At 53.2% G+C, this 15,007-nt stretch overlaps 1 protein-coding gene across 1 annotated transcript in view; it reads left to right on the forward strand.

The window, feature by feature from the left end:
- The first annotated feature begins 1,082 nt into the window (after positions 1-1,082).
- Positions 1,083-15,007, forward strand: part of MN1 (MN1 proto-oncogene, transcriptional regulator) — a 40,985-nt gene continuing 27,060 nt past the window's right edge. Inside the window, exon 1 of the mRNA XM_055722931.1 lies at positions 1,083-4,673. Coding sequence (XP_055578906.1) covers positions 1,232-4,673 — 3,442 coding nt within the window. The 5' untranslated portion in view covers positions 1,083-1,231. The remainder of the gene's footprint in view (positions 4,674-15,007) is intronic.

Here is a 15,007-nt window from a genome sequence, read left to right on the forward strand (position 1 = left end):
TGCCCCGGTGCCAGCCCCGCACCCCGCGCCCCCCCCCGTCACTTGGCTAAGTAATAATTTCCATGTCCAATTCCATTTCTTCTCCAGTTCTGAAATCTCCAAGCCATCAGCAAGGAGGATAGTTCACATGAAAACTAATTACACAAAATCAATATTTAATCACAGCGCAGCATCCTGATCCTGCAGAAAAAAAATCCCTTTAAAACTCTCCTGCCATATACAAATACTTCTCGGCCGCTTATTTATAGGTCTCATTTTTTTGGTGGGAGTCATGTTCATTTTGATTTTTTTTAAACCATCGACACGTGCGAGCCGCCGGCACCCGGAGCGCCGCCCGCCCGAAGGGTGCCCTGCCCCGCGGGGGGGCCGGCCGCTGCCGGCCCCGCTCCCGGTAACGGCCGGGCGCAGGCGGGTGTCCCGCTCCCCCCCACATAGCCCGCGGCTCCGGCTGCCCGCCCGGGCGGGCCCGACGGGGCGCGCCGCTCGGCCCCCGCCGCCGGGCTCCTCTGGGCGGGACGGCGGCACCGCTCCGTACCCAGCCCGCGGCCGCCGGGCGGTGTCCCCCGGGCGGTGTCCCCCGGGCGGGCGGCGCGGGGAGCCCCCCCGGCCGTTGCCAGCCGCGCGGCGGGGCCGGGCCGCCAGCACCCCGGGGCTGCGCGCAGGGGCCGCGGGGAGCGGCGCGGCGGGAGGGCGGGCGGGGCGGCGGAGCCACCTTAACGGCGAGCCCCGCCCCGGGCCGCGCGGCGCTCATTGGCGCAGCCCCGATGGCTGAAATTCATCGCTGAAATGCAAAACTTGTTGCTGCTCCGCCAGCGCCGGGTGAGAGCGAGGGAGCGCGCCGGGGAGCGCGGCGCAGCCCTCCCAGCGCCCGCACGCAGCGCCGGCCCCGCCGCCCGCACCGGCCCCGCCGCCCCGCCGCCGCCGGAGCCCTGCGAGCCGCGGGCAGCGCACGGCGGGCCGGCGATGCGGCGCGCAGCTCCCGGGCGCCGGAGCCTATGAGCGGCGGCGCGCCGCCCCGTCGGCTCTCGGGCAACGCAGCGCGGCCGGTGCCGGGCGGCAGCGAGCGGCGAGCCGCCGCCGGGGTGAGAGCGGGCGGGCGGCCGGTGGCAGCGGCGCGGCGGCGCGGCAGGATGTGAGCGGGGGCGGCCGAGCGGGGCGGCGGGGGACGCGGGACGGCGGAGCGGAGCGGCGCGGCGCGGAGCGGCCATGCCCTTCTGAGGAGCCGCGCAGGATGTTCGGGCTGGAGCAGTTCGAGCCGCAGAGCAGCGGCCGGAGCGGCGGGCAGGCGGAGCGGGGCTTCGGCCAGCCCGGACTGAGCATGAGCGCGCACTTCAAGGCGCCGGCCTTCCCCGGCGGCGGCCCGGCGGCGGCGGCGGTGGACCCGGCCCTGGGCGCGCTGGGCGAGCCGCCCCTCCTGGGCATGAACATGAGCCTGGCCGGGGACGCCTACGGCTTCCCGGGCCGCGGCCCCGCCGAGCTGCACGGCGGCGGCATGCAGCCCCCGGTGCACGGCTTCTTCGGCGGGCAGCAGCCGCACGGCGGCCACGGCGGCGCCCACCACCCCCACCAGCACCCCCCGCACTTCGGCGGCAACTTCGGGCCCGACCCCGGCGCCTCCTGCGTGCACGGCGGCCGGCTCCTGGGCTACAGCGGCGCGCTGGGCGGGCAGACGGCGTTCGCCGACGGCTACGAGCACATGGCCGAGAGCCAGGGCGGCGAGGGCTTCGGGCAGCAGCGCCCCGGGAACCTGCCCGACTTCCAGCACCACAGCGCCGGCGCCTCCAGCCACGCCGTGCCGGCGCCCTGCCTGCCCCTCGACCAGTCCCCCAACCGCGCCGCCTCCTTCCACGGGCTGCCGGCGGCCGGCTCCTCCGAGCCCCACGGCCTGGAGCAGCGGCGGCTGCCCGCACAGGGTGGCGTGGACTCGCTGGAATACAATTACCCCGGCGACGGCCCCGCCGGCCACTTCGAGCTGCCCGTCTTCTCCCCGTCGGAGCCCGAGGGGCAGCTGCCGCACTACGGCGGCGGGCGGCAGGTGCCAGCGGGCGGCAGCTTCGCGGGGGCGCCTGCCCTGCCCCGAGCGCCGGGCATGGCCGTGGCCAAGGCGCACCCGCCACAGCAGCACGGCGTCTTCTTTGAGCGCTTCGGGGGGGCGCGGAAGATGTCGGCCGGCCTGGAACCAGGGGCCAGCGCCAGGCACCCGCTGATGCAGCAGCAGCAGCAGCCACCGCCGCCGCAACCGCCGCAGCAGCCGCCGGGCTTGCTGGCCAGACAGAACTCCTGCCCGCCAGCCATCCCTAGGCAACAGCAAACAGAAGCCAACGCTCCCAACCCCAACCTGCAGGACAATGGGCCCATAATGCAGAACCAGCATGCACAGTTTGAATACCCTATTCACAGACTGGAGAACAGGAATATGCATCCCTACACCGACCCCGTGTTTAATATGCAGCACCCTCCTCCGCAACAGCCACCAAATCAAAGACTGCAGCACTTCGATGCCCCCTACGTGAGCGTCGCCAAGAGGCCGCGGTTCGACTTCCCTGGCAACCCCGGCGTCGAGCGCTGCGCCTCCTGGGGCAGCGGCATGCACGGCCCCACCATGGAGAGCCACCTCTCCCCGACGGCCTACTCTGGCCTGCCGGGCGAGTTCACCCCACCGGCGCCCGAGGCCTTTGGGGGGCCGTTGCCACATGGCGGCCCCGAGCACCCGGCGCTGGCGCAGCGCCAGAACGCAGCCCTGGTGATGAAGCAGATGGCCTCCCGCAGCCAGCAGCGCCTGCGGCCGCCCAGCCTGCAGCAGCTGGGGCACCATGGTGAGGTGGGCCCGCCCGGCGGCCTACCCCCGCCTGCCTTTGAGCGGGAGGCTGGCGGCAGCAGCCGCGGCTTCGACGCACCGGCGCCGCATCTGGCCCCTGACAGCGCCTGGTTTGCGGGGCCGCCACCGCCCGGGGAGCTGCTGCCGCGGCGCATGGCGGCGCCAGGGCTGCCGGCCGAGGCGGCCCCCCACGAGCTGGGCCTGCAGCCGGGCGGCACCGCCGTGCTCTTCCGGCCGGGTGCTGGAGGGCTAGGGCTGCAGGAGCCGCTGCGGATGGCGGGCGAGGGGCCGGCGCAGGCTCTGCCCTCGCCGGGTGTCCACCCGCCATTTGCGCCCGCCATGGGTGGCCTCTCACAGCTGCAGTCGCCGGGCGGTGGTGTGGCGCTGCCCAGCGCCCCCGCTGAGCGCCGCGGCCCCGCCGACTTTGCCGCCCAGCCCAGTTTCCCCTTTGCGGCGGCAGCGCGGCAGCCGACGGCCCATGGGGCTGCACCTGCCCTCAGCGCCTCGCCGGGCGCCTATCCGCCACCCCCGCCTGAGTTCCCGCCGCCACCGCCGCCGCGGCCCGCCGCCAGCAAGCTGGGCGCCCTCTCGCTGGGCTCCTTCAGCAAGCCGGCCAGCAAGGACAACGTCTTCGGGCAGAGCTGCCTGGCCGCCCTCTCCACTGCCTGCCAGAACATGATCGCCAGCCTGGGTGCCCCCAACCTCAACGTCACCTTCAACAAGAAGAGCCCAGCCGAGGCCAAGCGCAAGCTCAGCCAGGCTGAGCCCGACCCACCGCCACCCGCCGCCCCAGACTACTTTCCAGCAGGGCCGCCGGCAGGCGGGGGCGGCGCGGGCAAGGCGTCGGGTGCTGCCCCGCTGCTGCCTGCCGAGAGCAGCCTCTCGCCCGGCTACGCGCTGGAGCCGGCGGCCGGTGGCGAGGGGAAGGCGGGCGGCGGGCGGGGGCGGGGCCGCCGGAAACGGGACAGCGGGCACGTCAGCCCCGGCACCTTCTTCGAGAAGTTCTCGGCCACGGAGGGCGGCGGGGCCGGTGTCAGCCCGGGGCAGCCGGCAGTGCCGGCGGTGGCGGGGGGCCCACCGGGGGCTCCGGGTGCGGAGCGTGGTGGGGGCACCCCGCATGACAAGCCCCTGACCTCACCCTCCTGGGGCAAGGGTGGTGAGCTGCTGCTGGGGGAGCAGCCCGACCTGATGTCCTCCCTGGACAGCGGCATCCAGAGCGTGACCAAGTCGGATGGCAGCTCCCCGCACGTGGACTTTCCCGACGAGGTCAGCACCAGCTACGGCAACGAGGACGAGGTGTCCTCCAGCTCCGACAACGCCGCCTCCAAGCCCACCCGCAGCCCGCTGCTGAGCGGCTCGCCCAAGCTGCCCCGCGGGGAGCACGCACTTCTCAACGGACAGAAGCCCCTGGCCCTCAGCCTCCTCAGTACGTCTACCTCGACCCCTGACAGCTATGGGCTCAGCACCACGGCAGGCGCCCACCCCGGCACCCCAAGCATGGAGCAGGTGCGGACCCCCACGAGCACCTCGGCCCAGGACGAGATCCACCCCCTGGAGATCCTGCAGGCGCAGATCCAGCTGCAGCGGCAGCAGTTCAGCATCTCGGAAGATCAGCCCTTGGGGCTGAAGAGCAAGAAGGGGGAGTGCGCGGGGCAGAACGGGGACAGCGACCTGGGCAGCTGCTGCTCAGAGGGCGTCAAGGGCGCCATGAGCACCATCGACCTGGACTCCCTGATGGCGGAGCACAACTCCACCTGGTACCTGCCTGGTGAGAAGGCCCTGATGGAGGGGCAGGAGGAGGACAAGGCCATGGCGCCCTGGGAGAAGCCCAAGCCTCCGAACCCCAGCAAAGAAGGTATTGGCTGTCCCGCGCGGGTGCTGGCCCCTGGGGGAGGGCGTGGGGGGCTGCCTGGGGAAGGGGCAGCGGTGGGGCTGCAGCACCGGGATGCTGGGCATACGCCAGCCCCAGGCCCGCTCCATCCCCGGTGGGGACCTCGGCAGATGCTGGGAACGGGCTGTGGGATGCTGGCTGGCTCTGCCGGGTGGCCAGTGGCAGGGACGAAGTGCCCGCTGCCCGACCGGCCCGGGTGACGGCTGGACTGCCAGCCCCGTCCCCATCACACCTGGGGAGCGGCCCCCCGAGGGCTGCGGCGGCCACGGCTCGGGGGGCTCGCGGGGTGCTGAGCAGAGGGGCTCCCGGCAGAGCCCCGGCTGTGATGATGGGCCTGGGGTGTTGCGGAGGGGGCCACAGAGGGTGGTGCTGTGGAAGGGGCTCCCCGCGGGGCATAGGGTGCTGAGGAGGGGGCTCCCGCAGAGCCCTGCTGGGCACGGAGTGCTGAGGAGGGGGCTCTCGCAGAGCCCCGTGCTGGCTGAACCTTCCAGCCTTTTCTCCCAAAGTGATTTTCCTAAACCGTGAACACAGGCGTTTGTTTGCGGTGCTGTCCCTCCGCTTCCAGGTATTTCCCCGCTTGCAATAAGAGCCTGCCAGCAGCGCAATACTGGACTGAAAAGCTCTTGAGATTTTTATTTTTTTTTTTCTTTAATAGAAAGGCAATTTAAAATAAAGCTCTGGGTCTGCTGGTATAAAACTTGCTTAGTTGACAGATGTTTAATTTCAACATTAGTTGTAATTTTTGGTCCTTCCCTGTGTCCAGAGGGCACCATTATTCCCCAAGCTCAGGGAAAAAATATTTTAATGGAAAGCCCTCTATTATAAACGCTGTTTAAGATAAAGATGATTATACCTTCAATTGGTTTCTATTTTCTCTTATCAAAGCCATATTTTACAAACTGCCTGATGGTGTGCGTGAATATTACAATAGATGCACGTGCGTGTACCTGCTGTATGAATGCTCGCAGGCAATTTTTTGATGTGCTCTAAGTGCACGTGCGTAATTTACGCAATATAACCTCATTATTTGTGCCTAGGAAAGTTGATGTTTTGCTACTGCTGGTGTAGTTTGAAATTGTTTTCATTACGTTTGGTGGTTGCAGAGTGACTTTTTACAGTCTTCCACATTTAGTAATTTTGCTGAGAAAGGTGTTAGGAAAATCAAAAGGGAGATGGTTTGAAAACTGGGCAATTTCCTACCCCCAGTTCTGGTTGGCTTTCCAGCTTTGGGTTTCTGAAGCGTGAATCCTAGCCCCCATGGTTTGTCTCTTTGTTCATGTTTAATGCCCAGCGCAGGAGACTCATTTCAAGCGGGAGTGTTTAGCATGCACAGCAGACTCTAGGAAGCCCATCAGCATTCTCCATGCTTCACCCAGGCAAGGACATAAATTGGTTTGTTTGGGGCCCTTCTTTTCCATTTTTAAATGGAGTTGCACACAGCATCCTTCCTGGCCCCTTCTCTTTTATTGTTTCTTGTACACAACATCTAGATCTGACTGGATCAATAGCTAGTTAGCACAAATCACAGTTCCTGTCACTTCTACCTTGGCAGACTCACACACATATATACGTTCTCTCACAACACACGCACACACACACACACGTACCACCACCACCCCCCGTTATGTGTGCACTCTCACACACGCATACAGACATGCAGATCTCAACACCATGCGCTATTTAGAATTAGATTTTAAGAGTAACTTACTCCATAGATCTTAATTTCATGGGTTTAAAAAAAAAAAAAAAGTCCTCAGCAGGGATTTAATCTTGAGCAGCACATTTATTAAAAGCATAATCTGGCTTAAAATTACGTATATTTTGTGTATATGTGTCATATGGAGCAATGCTTGCTTTAATGTCCTTTAAGCACTCCTACGTTCACTTTGATCACCGCTATACTTAGTAACATCTAGTGAAATAAGTAATTGCTTTCTGGTTGCGATAACCACAATGTTGCTGTTGAAACAGTTCATCACTTGGAAGGAAAACCATTTAATCAGTGTTCCTATATAAGGATATGTTTTAGTATTTCGGAGGCTTAACGTAAAATAGCAAAGCAGTTTTACAACAATGCATAGAGGCACTCGTTTTGTTTCACACTTTAGTCACTTGAAGGATTTGAATGGGCTGGTTCTTCAGATGAGGAAATTCATACAGACCAGTGGAGAATTTACTTTAACTGTTGTTGGAAGTGGTAAAGATACAATAGGTGAAACAAAACAGGCTGTTCTCCTCGGTTAGTAGAAATGATTTAGCTTTCCATTGGCATACCCCCGAGTGTTTGAGACTGTGTTTAAGAAAAGGCTTTATTTATCCAGCGAGTGAGATTTTAAACCTTTTTGGTCGGCTGGGATTTGCATTCGTGGTGTCTGTTCCAGCAGTTCCCTGGTGTATGCGTGCAGGCTGAACGCGCAGCCTTCAGACAGCACTCCTCCAAATTTCAAGCGGTTCCTAAATGCGCTGCAGTTCTGCGCTGGGGGAGTGCTCACCATTTCACATTACTGTGCTGTATTGTTAAGGGTGAGATTAGTCGTTAGACCCCAGTTCCCTCACCAACACATAGGCATTGTTGGTGGGCTTCTTAATTACACCTGCCGTGGTGGGAGGGAAGGCATTCGGTGATTTATTCCTATTGTGGCACTGCCGCGATCCGCATCGGCTGCTCAGCGGGTCCGGGGCAGGATGGAGGAGGGGGTGGCGGGTGTCAGAGGGCAGGTTGCCCCTCAGCAGAGTGCTGGGCACGGCAGCTGCCTTCCCGCTGCTCCTCCTGCGCCAGGGACCGCAGGCTCCAGCTTTGCTGCCGGCCGTGGAGGGGCAGCTTGGGAACGGATAGGCTCCCCAAAACGCAACAGAATTGGGAACTTTTCAAATACTCTGTTAATGCTGGGATTACTGGGTGAAACAACTTGTTTGAGTTGTTTTAACGGCTGGTCGGATTCCTCAAGACTTACTGCTTTTTTTTTTGCTTTTTTTTTTTCTCATAATGCCATAAAAATGATTTGCTAGTATCTAGCAATCTGTGTGAGCTGTGAATTTTAAAGGTAGATGGGAGCAGATAATGTTGTTTCAGACACCTGAGCTGTAGGTGCCCGTGTAACAAGTACACACCTACATCCTTTGGTGATAGCCTTTACGAGTTCTGTGCATGTGTTTGCATTTTGTTTCTGAATTTAACATTGTCAGGGCTGGCTGGATGTTGATCTTCGCTGAAATGTGATTTTCCATAAGGAGTATTCTCCAATACATCATTTCTTGTGCTACCATGTTTGATGTGAAGTGGGTGATGGTTTGGTGTGTCATGTCCCCCCCCAAATGCTTTCTAGAATTTCATATTTTCCTCTGCCGTGCAGCTAGAGCTGGGAGTGAGGTATAATAATACTGAGTCTGGAGAGGTCGTGTTGACTTCCAGCACCGCGGCCCTAGCTAACAAAGAATAACCAGATCAAATTCACTTTAAAACGCAGGGCCAGTTCGGTGGGGTTTTGCTTTGCCTGGTTTGACTGAACCGGGATGATTTCCCTTTCAGTGAAATGTTGATTAGTATTCTCTAGAAACCCAGTAATTAAGTGCTGGTGGGGTTTTGTTTTAGTTTTTAATTGAAATTGTGAAGGTCCCACGCTGCAGATGTCAGGTGAAGACATCAATATGTAACCTAGAACTGTGCGAGCGTTGATTGGAAAAACTGAGAATATATTCAGCTGCTCGGTGGCCGCTGGACTCGTCCGTCCGCGCTGGTGGGCACATGCAGTGCAGCACGGTTAGTTTTCATCTTTGAGTTTTTGTTAATATTTCATCGTAACACTGAACCTATCATTTGAATGAGCCAGCAGGCCAGAACTCTTGACGAAGCAGTACGTAACATCGGTAAATGACTACCAAATAACATTAACAAAGGTCAAATTTGGTCCAGATGCAGCTGGGAGCCTTTGTTTTCTTTCTCTTCCTCGTATGTTCTGCTGCGTGCTTTTATTTTAAATACTGCTGAATTCTTTTGGAGGCTTTACCAAGGGACTAGGTTTGTTTACCGAGACCGAGTTTGTCAGACCTCTGGTGAGGCATTTCAAACAATATCACTGAAGGCAGTATGTGATTCGGAACAGGTTTGCGCTGTAGTAAGGGCTGCTGGAAATGAGTTCAGTGACGAAGCTCAGCGCACTTTGCAGCCATGGATCTGTGATTCCCGGTGCTGCTTTGTTTGCTTGAAAGGGCTGTTTAAACTTACACGAGGTATTTTAACAGTTAGTGGGAAAAAATGCTGTTGCCTTTGCCAAGAAGTTATGCGATATACTCCACAGATATGAAATACACATCTTTAATAAATGATCTGGATTAGCATGCAGATTTATGAGGGAGGAATGCTCCTGTTGCGTATCGCAGGAGAGAGTTCAGTGGGCATTAGGTTTGGGTTTAATATGATCCTTTAAACTCTTCCGACCTGTTAAAAAAAAATATAATTACTGAGAAGTTGCCCCTGCTTGGCTTGGCTTCATGTAAATTACAGTGACACTCTATTGTTTACTTTGACCGACTATAATTTTTAGTATTTTCTACTAGAAAATAGTCCTGTTTAGAAATGTTTTCCTTTGTTTTATAAACGTCCTGCAGCAGTGTGTTTGTAGACCTTTGTGGCAAATACTAGAGAAGGCAAGGGGCAGAGCTTTCAGTAGTGTTTGATGCTGCTGCTATAATGCACTAAGATGTTGAATGCAGAAAGTGTGTGAATTTATTGGCATTTCAGTAACTACCATAGTCCCTCTGTTTGCCTTCGCATCCATTCGTCTGTCTGTCTGTCTTAATTTTTGATCTTTACATTTACCTGTTCCGCTCATTTTAGCAGAGAGTCTAGCTGTATTCAAGTTAATGCAGATCACAAATTTGGTTTGCATCGTGATGCTTGCTTTTGTGAATGTCACGGCCCATTTTATAACGGCATGTTTAGTTGTGAGGTAAGTTTTAACTGGGTTGTTTTGTACATGCGTGCTGTGAGAGAGTGCATGAGACAGACTTTGGGGGATATATTTCTTGAAACTGGTATGTGAATGTGCTTCAGATCTTTACATGTGATGTAAAAGGAAATGAATTAGACTTAATATATGAGCTTAGATGACAGCATAGATTTATTCTGATCTGTGATGTATTACACCATGTCTGCTCTTAATTTTTAATGTGCAATACCTGTTTTTTTTACCAATGACCTAGTGGAATGCTCTGCCATAGAACTGCAAATAATTTTTTCCTAAAAAACATTATTAACCCACAGTACCTACAGACACAGTTTATTGTTAGTTGTATAGAGCAAAGGATAAGGCATTAAACAAAAGTCTGACCTGAAAATATGTGGGCTGCTTTTTATTTGTAACAGCTGACTCCCAGCTTCCGCAATGTTCTGTACCAGGGAGAGGTTTTGGTACAGCAAAACCTCTTTATGTGACCATATAAAATTTTAGTACTAGACAAATTACTGTACAGTTTTAGTCTGTGGTTTCTTGTGTATTTCTATTAAAGACAAGCGAGAGTAGAGTATCCACAAAAAGTGTAAAGCCAGCTCTGAAATGAATCTTCAGGTGGCCTAACACATAGGCTTTTTGAATGCTACATTTACCGAAATACCATAAACAGTTTTAATTACATATTTCCTAGAACACATTGAGGATATTAAATGAGACCGGTCCAGTTGTGGCTAGTGGGACCCATCCCTGATTTATCACTAGCATGAAATAGATCGTCCTTAACATGTTTTAGGCTGGAGCGCTTTGTACGCAGGCGGCACGGGTAATGCAGGTGGCACGGATAGCGGGCGTTGGGCGCCGGGCTCTGCCTGCCCAGCACGGCCGCTTGCTGTCAGACCCCTCACTGACAAATCTTAAGTCCTTGAAAAGAACAATTTTGCACCCGTAAAGACACGCTTATGGTTTGCAGGACATTTTCAAGATTGATGTGGTGTTTATTTAAATACAGAATTATCCTTGTTTCATTTGTTCGAGGGATGTTTTTAAAAGGAGAGCTTCCATTAATGAGGTATATTTAGAACGGGGCTTGCTTGTGCACTTCCTCAGCACTGGTTCTTGGGTGAGGGACGCAGGGCAGGGAACCCCCTATGGAAATTAAATAGGTGAGGCTGTGGAATCTTCCAGGAAATTTAAGGTCTGCTCTGGCTTTTCTGGTCTTGGTTCGATTTCTCAACTTTGAAAATGTAAATCTGAATTTTTGCTATTCTGTAGATAGAGCCAGTTTGCACATAGTGATGACACGACTAGCTTTTGTAAAGGTACTGACATTCTTTGTAGTTAGCTGCTTTTCCTTTGCAAATACTTTTGTGTAGGTGCAGTTAAAACATTAGGAAATATTAGAAGTCTTTTTTAGTGCAAACATTTTTTTAAAGCTTTTTTTTTTACAAATTTAAATTATTTTGTGGATTATGTGCCAGTGTTCCAAAGTGAAATGCCTTTTAAATTTAAAGCTGAGAATTGAACAGCTGGAGGTCTAATCCATTAATTTTTACAAGCTGACTTTCTTAATACTTCAAAGAGAACGTTTTAGATGATACTGCTTTGCTACCCCCCTCATCAGAACCCCTCTTCTGCCCGCCCCCCCCCCCCCCCCCCCCCCCCCGGCAATGCCCTCTCTTCTAAGTCTTCATGTTCTGCTCATCTCCTGGCAAATGACAAAACCATATGTATGCAGTGAATGCATTTTCCTTAGTTGATGTAATAAGTTGTAAGCCTTGATGCTCTAAAGATGTCCTCTCCTAGCATTGCACTTTTTATCTATATGCTGATGCAAAAATACTGAGGTTGCTGTTTTTCTAGTAGTCTTCTCCCCCATACTTGAGTTATTTTTTGTAATGGTGCAAGCGTATTCGTAAGAGTATTTGTGTTCAGCAGCCACGTATCCTGGGCTTGTGCCCTTTCAAGCCACCTGACTCAAAGCTAGGTGCATCCCTTTCCCAGAGGGCTGGGTCTGACCCATGCTGGCCATTTTTAAATAAAGTTTTTCCAAGTTTTGTCTGGCCCCTGTTAGACAGTAACTGTTTAATCACATCTTATGATTTCACTCCCCAGGATGCACATACGTATCAGTCAGGGGAAGCTCCTGAGAATGAACTGTTTCTTGTCTGCTTATTTAGCTTCTGCTGGGAGCCTTTAGTTGTGCAGTTTATGTCTGTTTATTTTAAATTTTAGGAAATCTGTTTGTGTCTGTTTAGTATGTGAACGTAACAACACAGTGCATGACATTGTGCTGTCTCAATTTTTATTAGCTTTTAAGATTTGTCTAAAGAAGCTTTTTTTTGTTTGGTAAGCAGAAATCTGGTTATGTTTAAGTGCTGCTTTGATAGTTGGGGGTTGGATTTTGGGGTTTTTTTTACATTAAAATAAATACAGTTTATTTGAGTTTAAACACAAACAACACATGCGTGAGCTCGAAGGGCTGCGCCGGCTGCAGTGTTGTGGCAGGGGCAGCGCTGCAGCCGCGCTCTCATGGCCACTTTGCCTGAACTTCTGGATATTTGTATTTGCTCCCCCCCTCCCCCTGGCTTGGAGCATTTGAAAAGCGAGATGAGGCAACTGAGTTGCTACCTTTTTTTGTTTTAACTCTCTTACCTTCAGTTCCGACTGCTGGGCCTTTAGGACGTGATACTCTTGATCACAGACAAGCCTGTAATCAGTCAGTAGTTGGGAGACAGCGGGTTTTTTTGTGGTAAAATGTATATTTGCGGAGTTAAGTCTGCATTTAATTAATTTTGTGAATTAGTATTCACAAAATATTAGAAAGAATTTGTATTGCTAATAGAAAGATCATCCTGAGGCTGAGGAAGCACAGTTAATTGAAAAAGCAGCCATTTGTAAAGTGAAGAAAATTTTAAAACATTTCATACCCTAATTAAGAATATACTCCCGATTTAAAATTGGGAATATTAATTCGCTGTGTGAAGCAAATACACTAAAAAACCCTGGAAACAGTCATATCCTTCCTTCCTCCTCTTAATCTTCTCCCAAAATGCAGTTTAAGAAGAAAGGCATGACTTTTTTTTTTTTTTTTTTTAAATGTAGCCTGAAACCATTTTGCTAGAAAGATGTAAATTGATCTATTAACATAGGAAATGAAGGCTGGACTGGGGTTATTATCTGGTCAGAATTTTAGGATCTCTTTCCTAGAAAAATCTTCAACTAATTTTTTTTGGGGGGGTGGGTATAGTCTTCCTCTATAATGACATTTTAAAGCCTTTTGGTTTTGGGTGAGAGAAGTCACGGAAAGCAGAGGATGCTGTAGATGAAGGCTGTCGAAGAGACGCAGATGTGAGTGCATTGCAAGCAGGGCCGGTCCCTGGGGATCAGGACCGAGTGTTCCCTCCCATCCGCTGCTGGAGGTGATGCTCGATTGTCTGGTGAAACAGGCGGAGAGGGAGCGTCTGCCTGAGTGTTCCAGTCTTCTGGCTAGATGGCACAGTTGGTCAAGTCATTACCATTGCACTTACGGATACTTGGGTTTATGTTTGATTTAGAACGCAGTGGAGTCCATATTCAGGTCTCACTCTATTATTATTTTTATTATTTAAGATCATATTTATTGCACCATAAATTGACACGGTGCTTTAGAAACCTGGGAGATGTTCCCACTGCTAAAAGATTAACCGTCCAAATGAGATAAAACAGGCGTCGTTTGGCCACGCAGCTGTTTTACCGGGGATGGGTAAGCTGGCAGCCGTGTGGCCCAATGACCGCAGTGCCACTGTGGCTGTGGCAGAAGATGCTGGCGGGGTGCGCGATGGGGTCGCGCGCTGGTGGAGCCGGAGGGACCCTGGGGATGAGTCTCGGCGCTTGGGTGCCCGACAAAGGCTGGCATGCTGGGACTGAACGGTGCTGGAATGGAGCGTGCAGCTGGGGGCCCAGCTGCGGTGCTTGGGAAATGCGTGTAGGCATGGGGAATGAAGAGCTGAGAGCGTCTCGTCCCACTTGGTAATCTCATTTCTGCATTGTTTACTTCTTCCTCTGGTGTGTTTGGTGGGGATGGTGCAGCCATACTGCCCTCCCTGCTGCAGCATTTCTCCTCTCCTGGAAAAAAACCCTCAAACCCTCCGTTACGGCACTTCTGACCTAGTATGTGAGTGAATTTCTAAATGAATTTCTTAGACTGAGCAACAGGAAAAGAAACCAAAATGATGTGGAAATAGTTTGATGTGAGATGCGTCAGGTATCTGGGGGTGGAGGCATCACCATGGGTGGGATTCTCCTCTCCTCTGGGTGAGGGGGATCCTGCCCGGCCAGGACCCGACCCCGAGGTTGGAGCTCTCCGGTACGGCACAGCGCTCCGGGATCACCTAAACCTAGGGTGGTACTGACGGAGCGTTGCTAGAAACAGGGCATCCCTTAGGCCCGTAAGGCAGTCAGGTAACTTTTTGCATCTGATGTTACAGGTATTTTTGATCTGACTCGCTTGTTTTGGTATTTTTTTTTAGTGCCAAAATGTTAGGCTGAAAAACTTCTTTTGCCTGGTCTGAAGCATAGCCCAAATTTCAGACCAAATGCCAGTTTTAAAAGCAAGAAAGTAATAAATGTCCCTGTTGCTTGTATTCTACAACAACAACAACAACAACAAAGGAATTCCCCAGTAATCATAATAAAAATTACCACAATCTATGAGACAATAATTCTGAAACACTTTAAAAATAGTGTTACCATTCAGAGTGCAAAGCAGCTGGTATTTTATGATGGAGCAGATTTTATTGTTACTGGATATAGGGTCAAACACTTGCAACGCATTCTTGATTTAAACAAACCAAAAACACAAGTGCTTTTCTGAAGATAAAATCAGTGTGATTTTCATCCACCCCCCCACCCCCCCTGGATGCTGTAGTTCCCTTCTCTACCTCTAAATATAGGCACATGCTGTTCTTTTTATGCTGGGAGAAACAGCTAGCATCCCAACTCCCTGTGCTCTCTCCACTACGCTGTCGTTCTAGAGGCAGAGGAAAAAATAGGACTGTCTCAAAGTATAATTAAAATCTCGTATGAGCTATTTTAAGATAGGCAGATCACCAAAAAAAAGAGAGAATACCAAAGCATTTCTTCATTCCGGTACTTTTTAATTATTATTATTATTTGCTGTCGATAGGAAGTTTTGTACCATCGTCTGTTAATATGTTGTAGCTGTCTGCAAAATGGGGAGGAGTGGCGATGGCTCTGGAACTGCTGGGGGACGGGGCAGCGGCCGCAGAAGCCACAGGGAGCCTGGGAGTGGCCTCAGTTATGTGGGTTATCTTTACTTCCAGACTTCGTGCATGCAAAGTAATATTC

This window comes from Falco cherrug, chromosome 1, assembly GCF_023634085.1.
Source record: "Falco cherrug isolate bFalChe1 chromosome 1, bFalChe1.pri, whole genome shotgun sequence".
Taxonomy (NCBI): Eukaryota; Metazoa; Chordata; class Aves; order Falconiformes; family Falconidae; genus Falco; species Falco cherrug.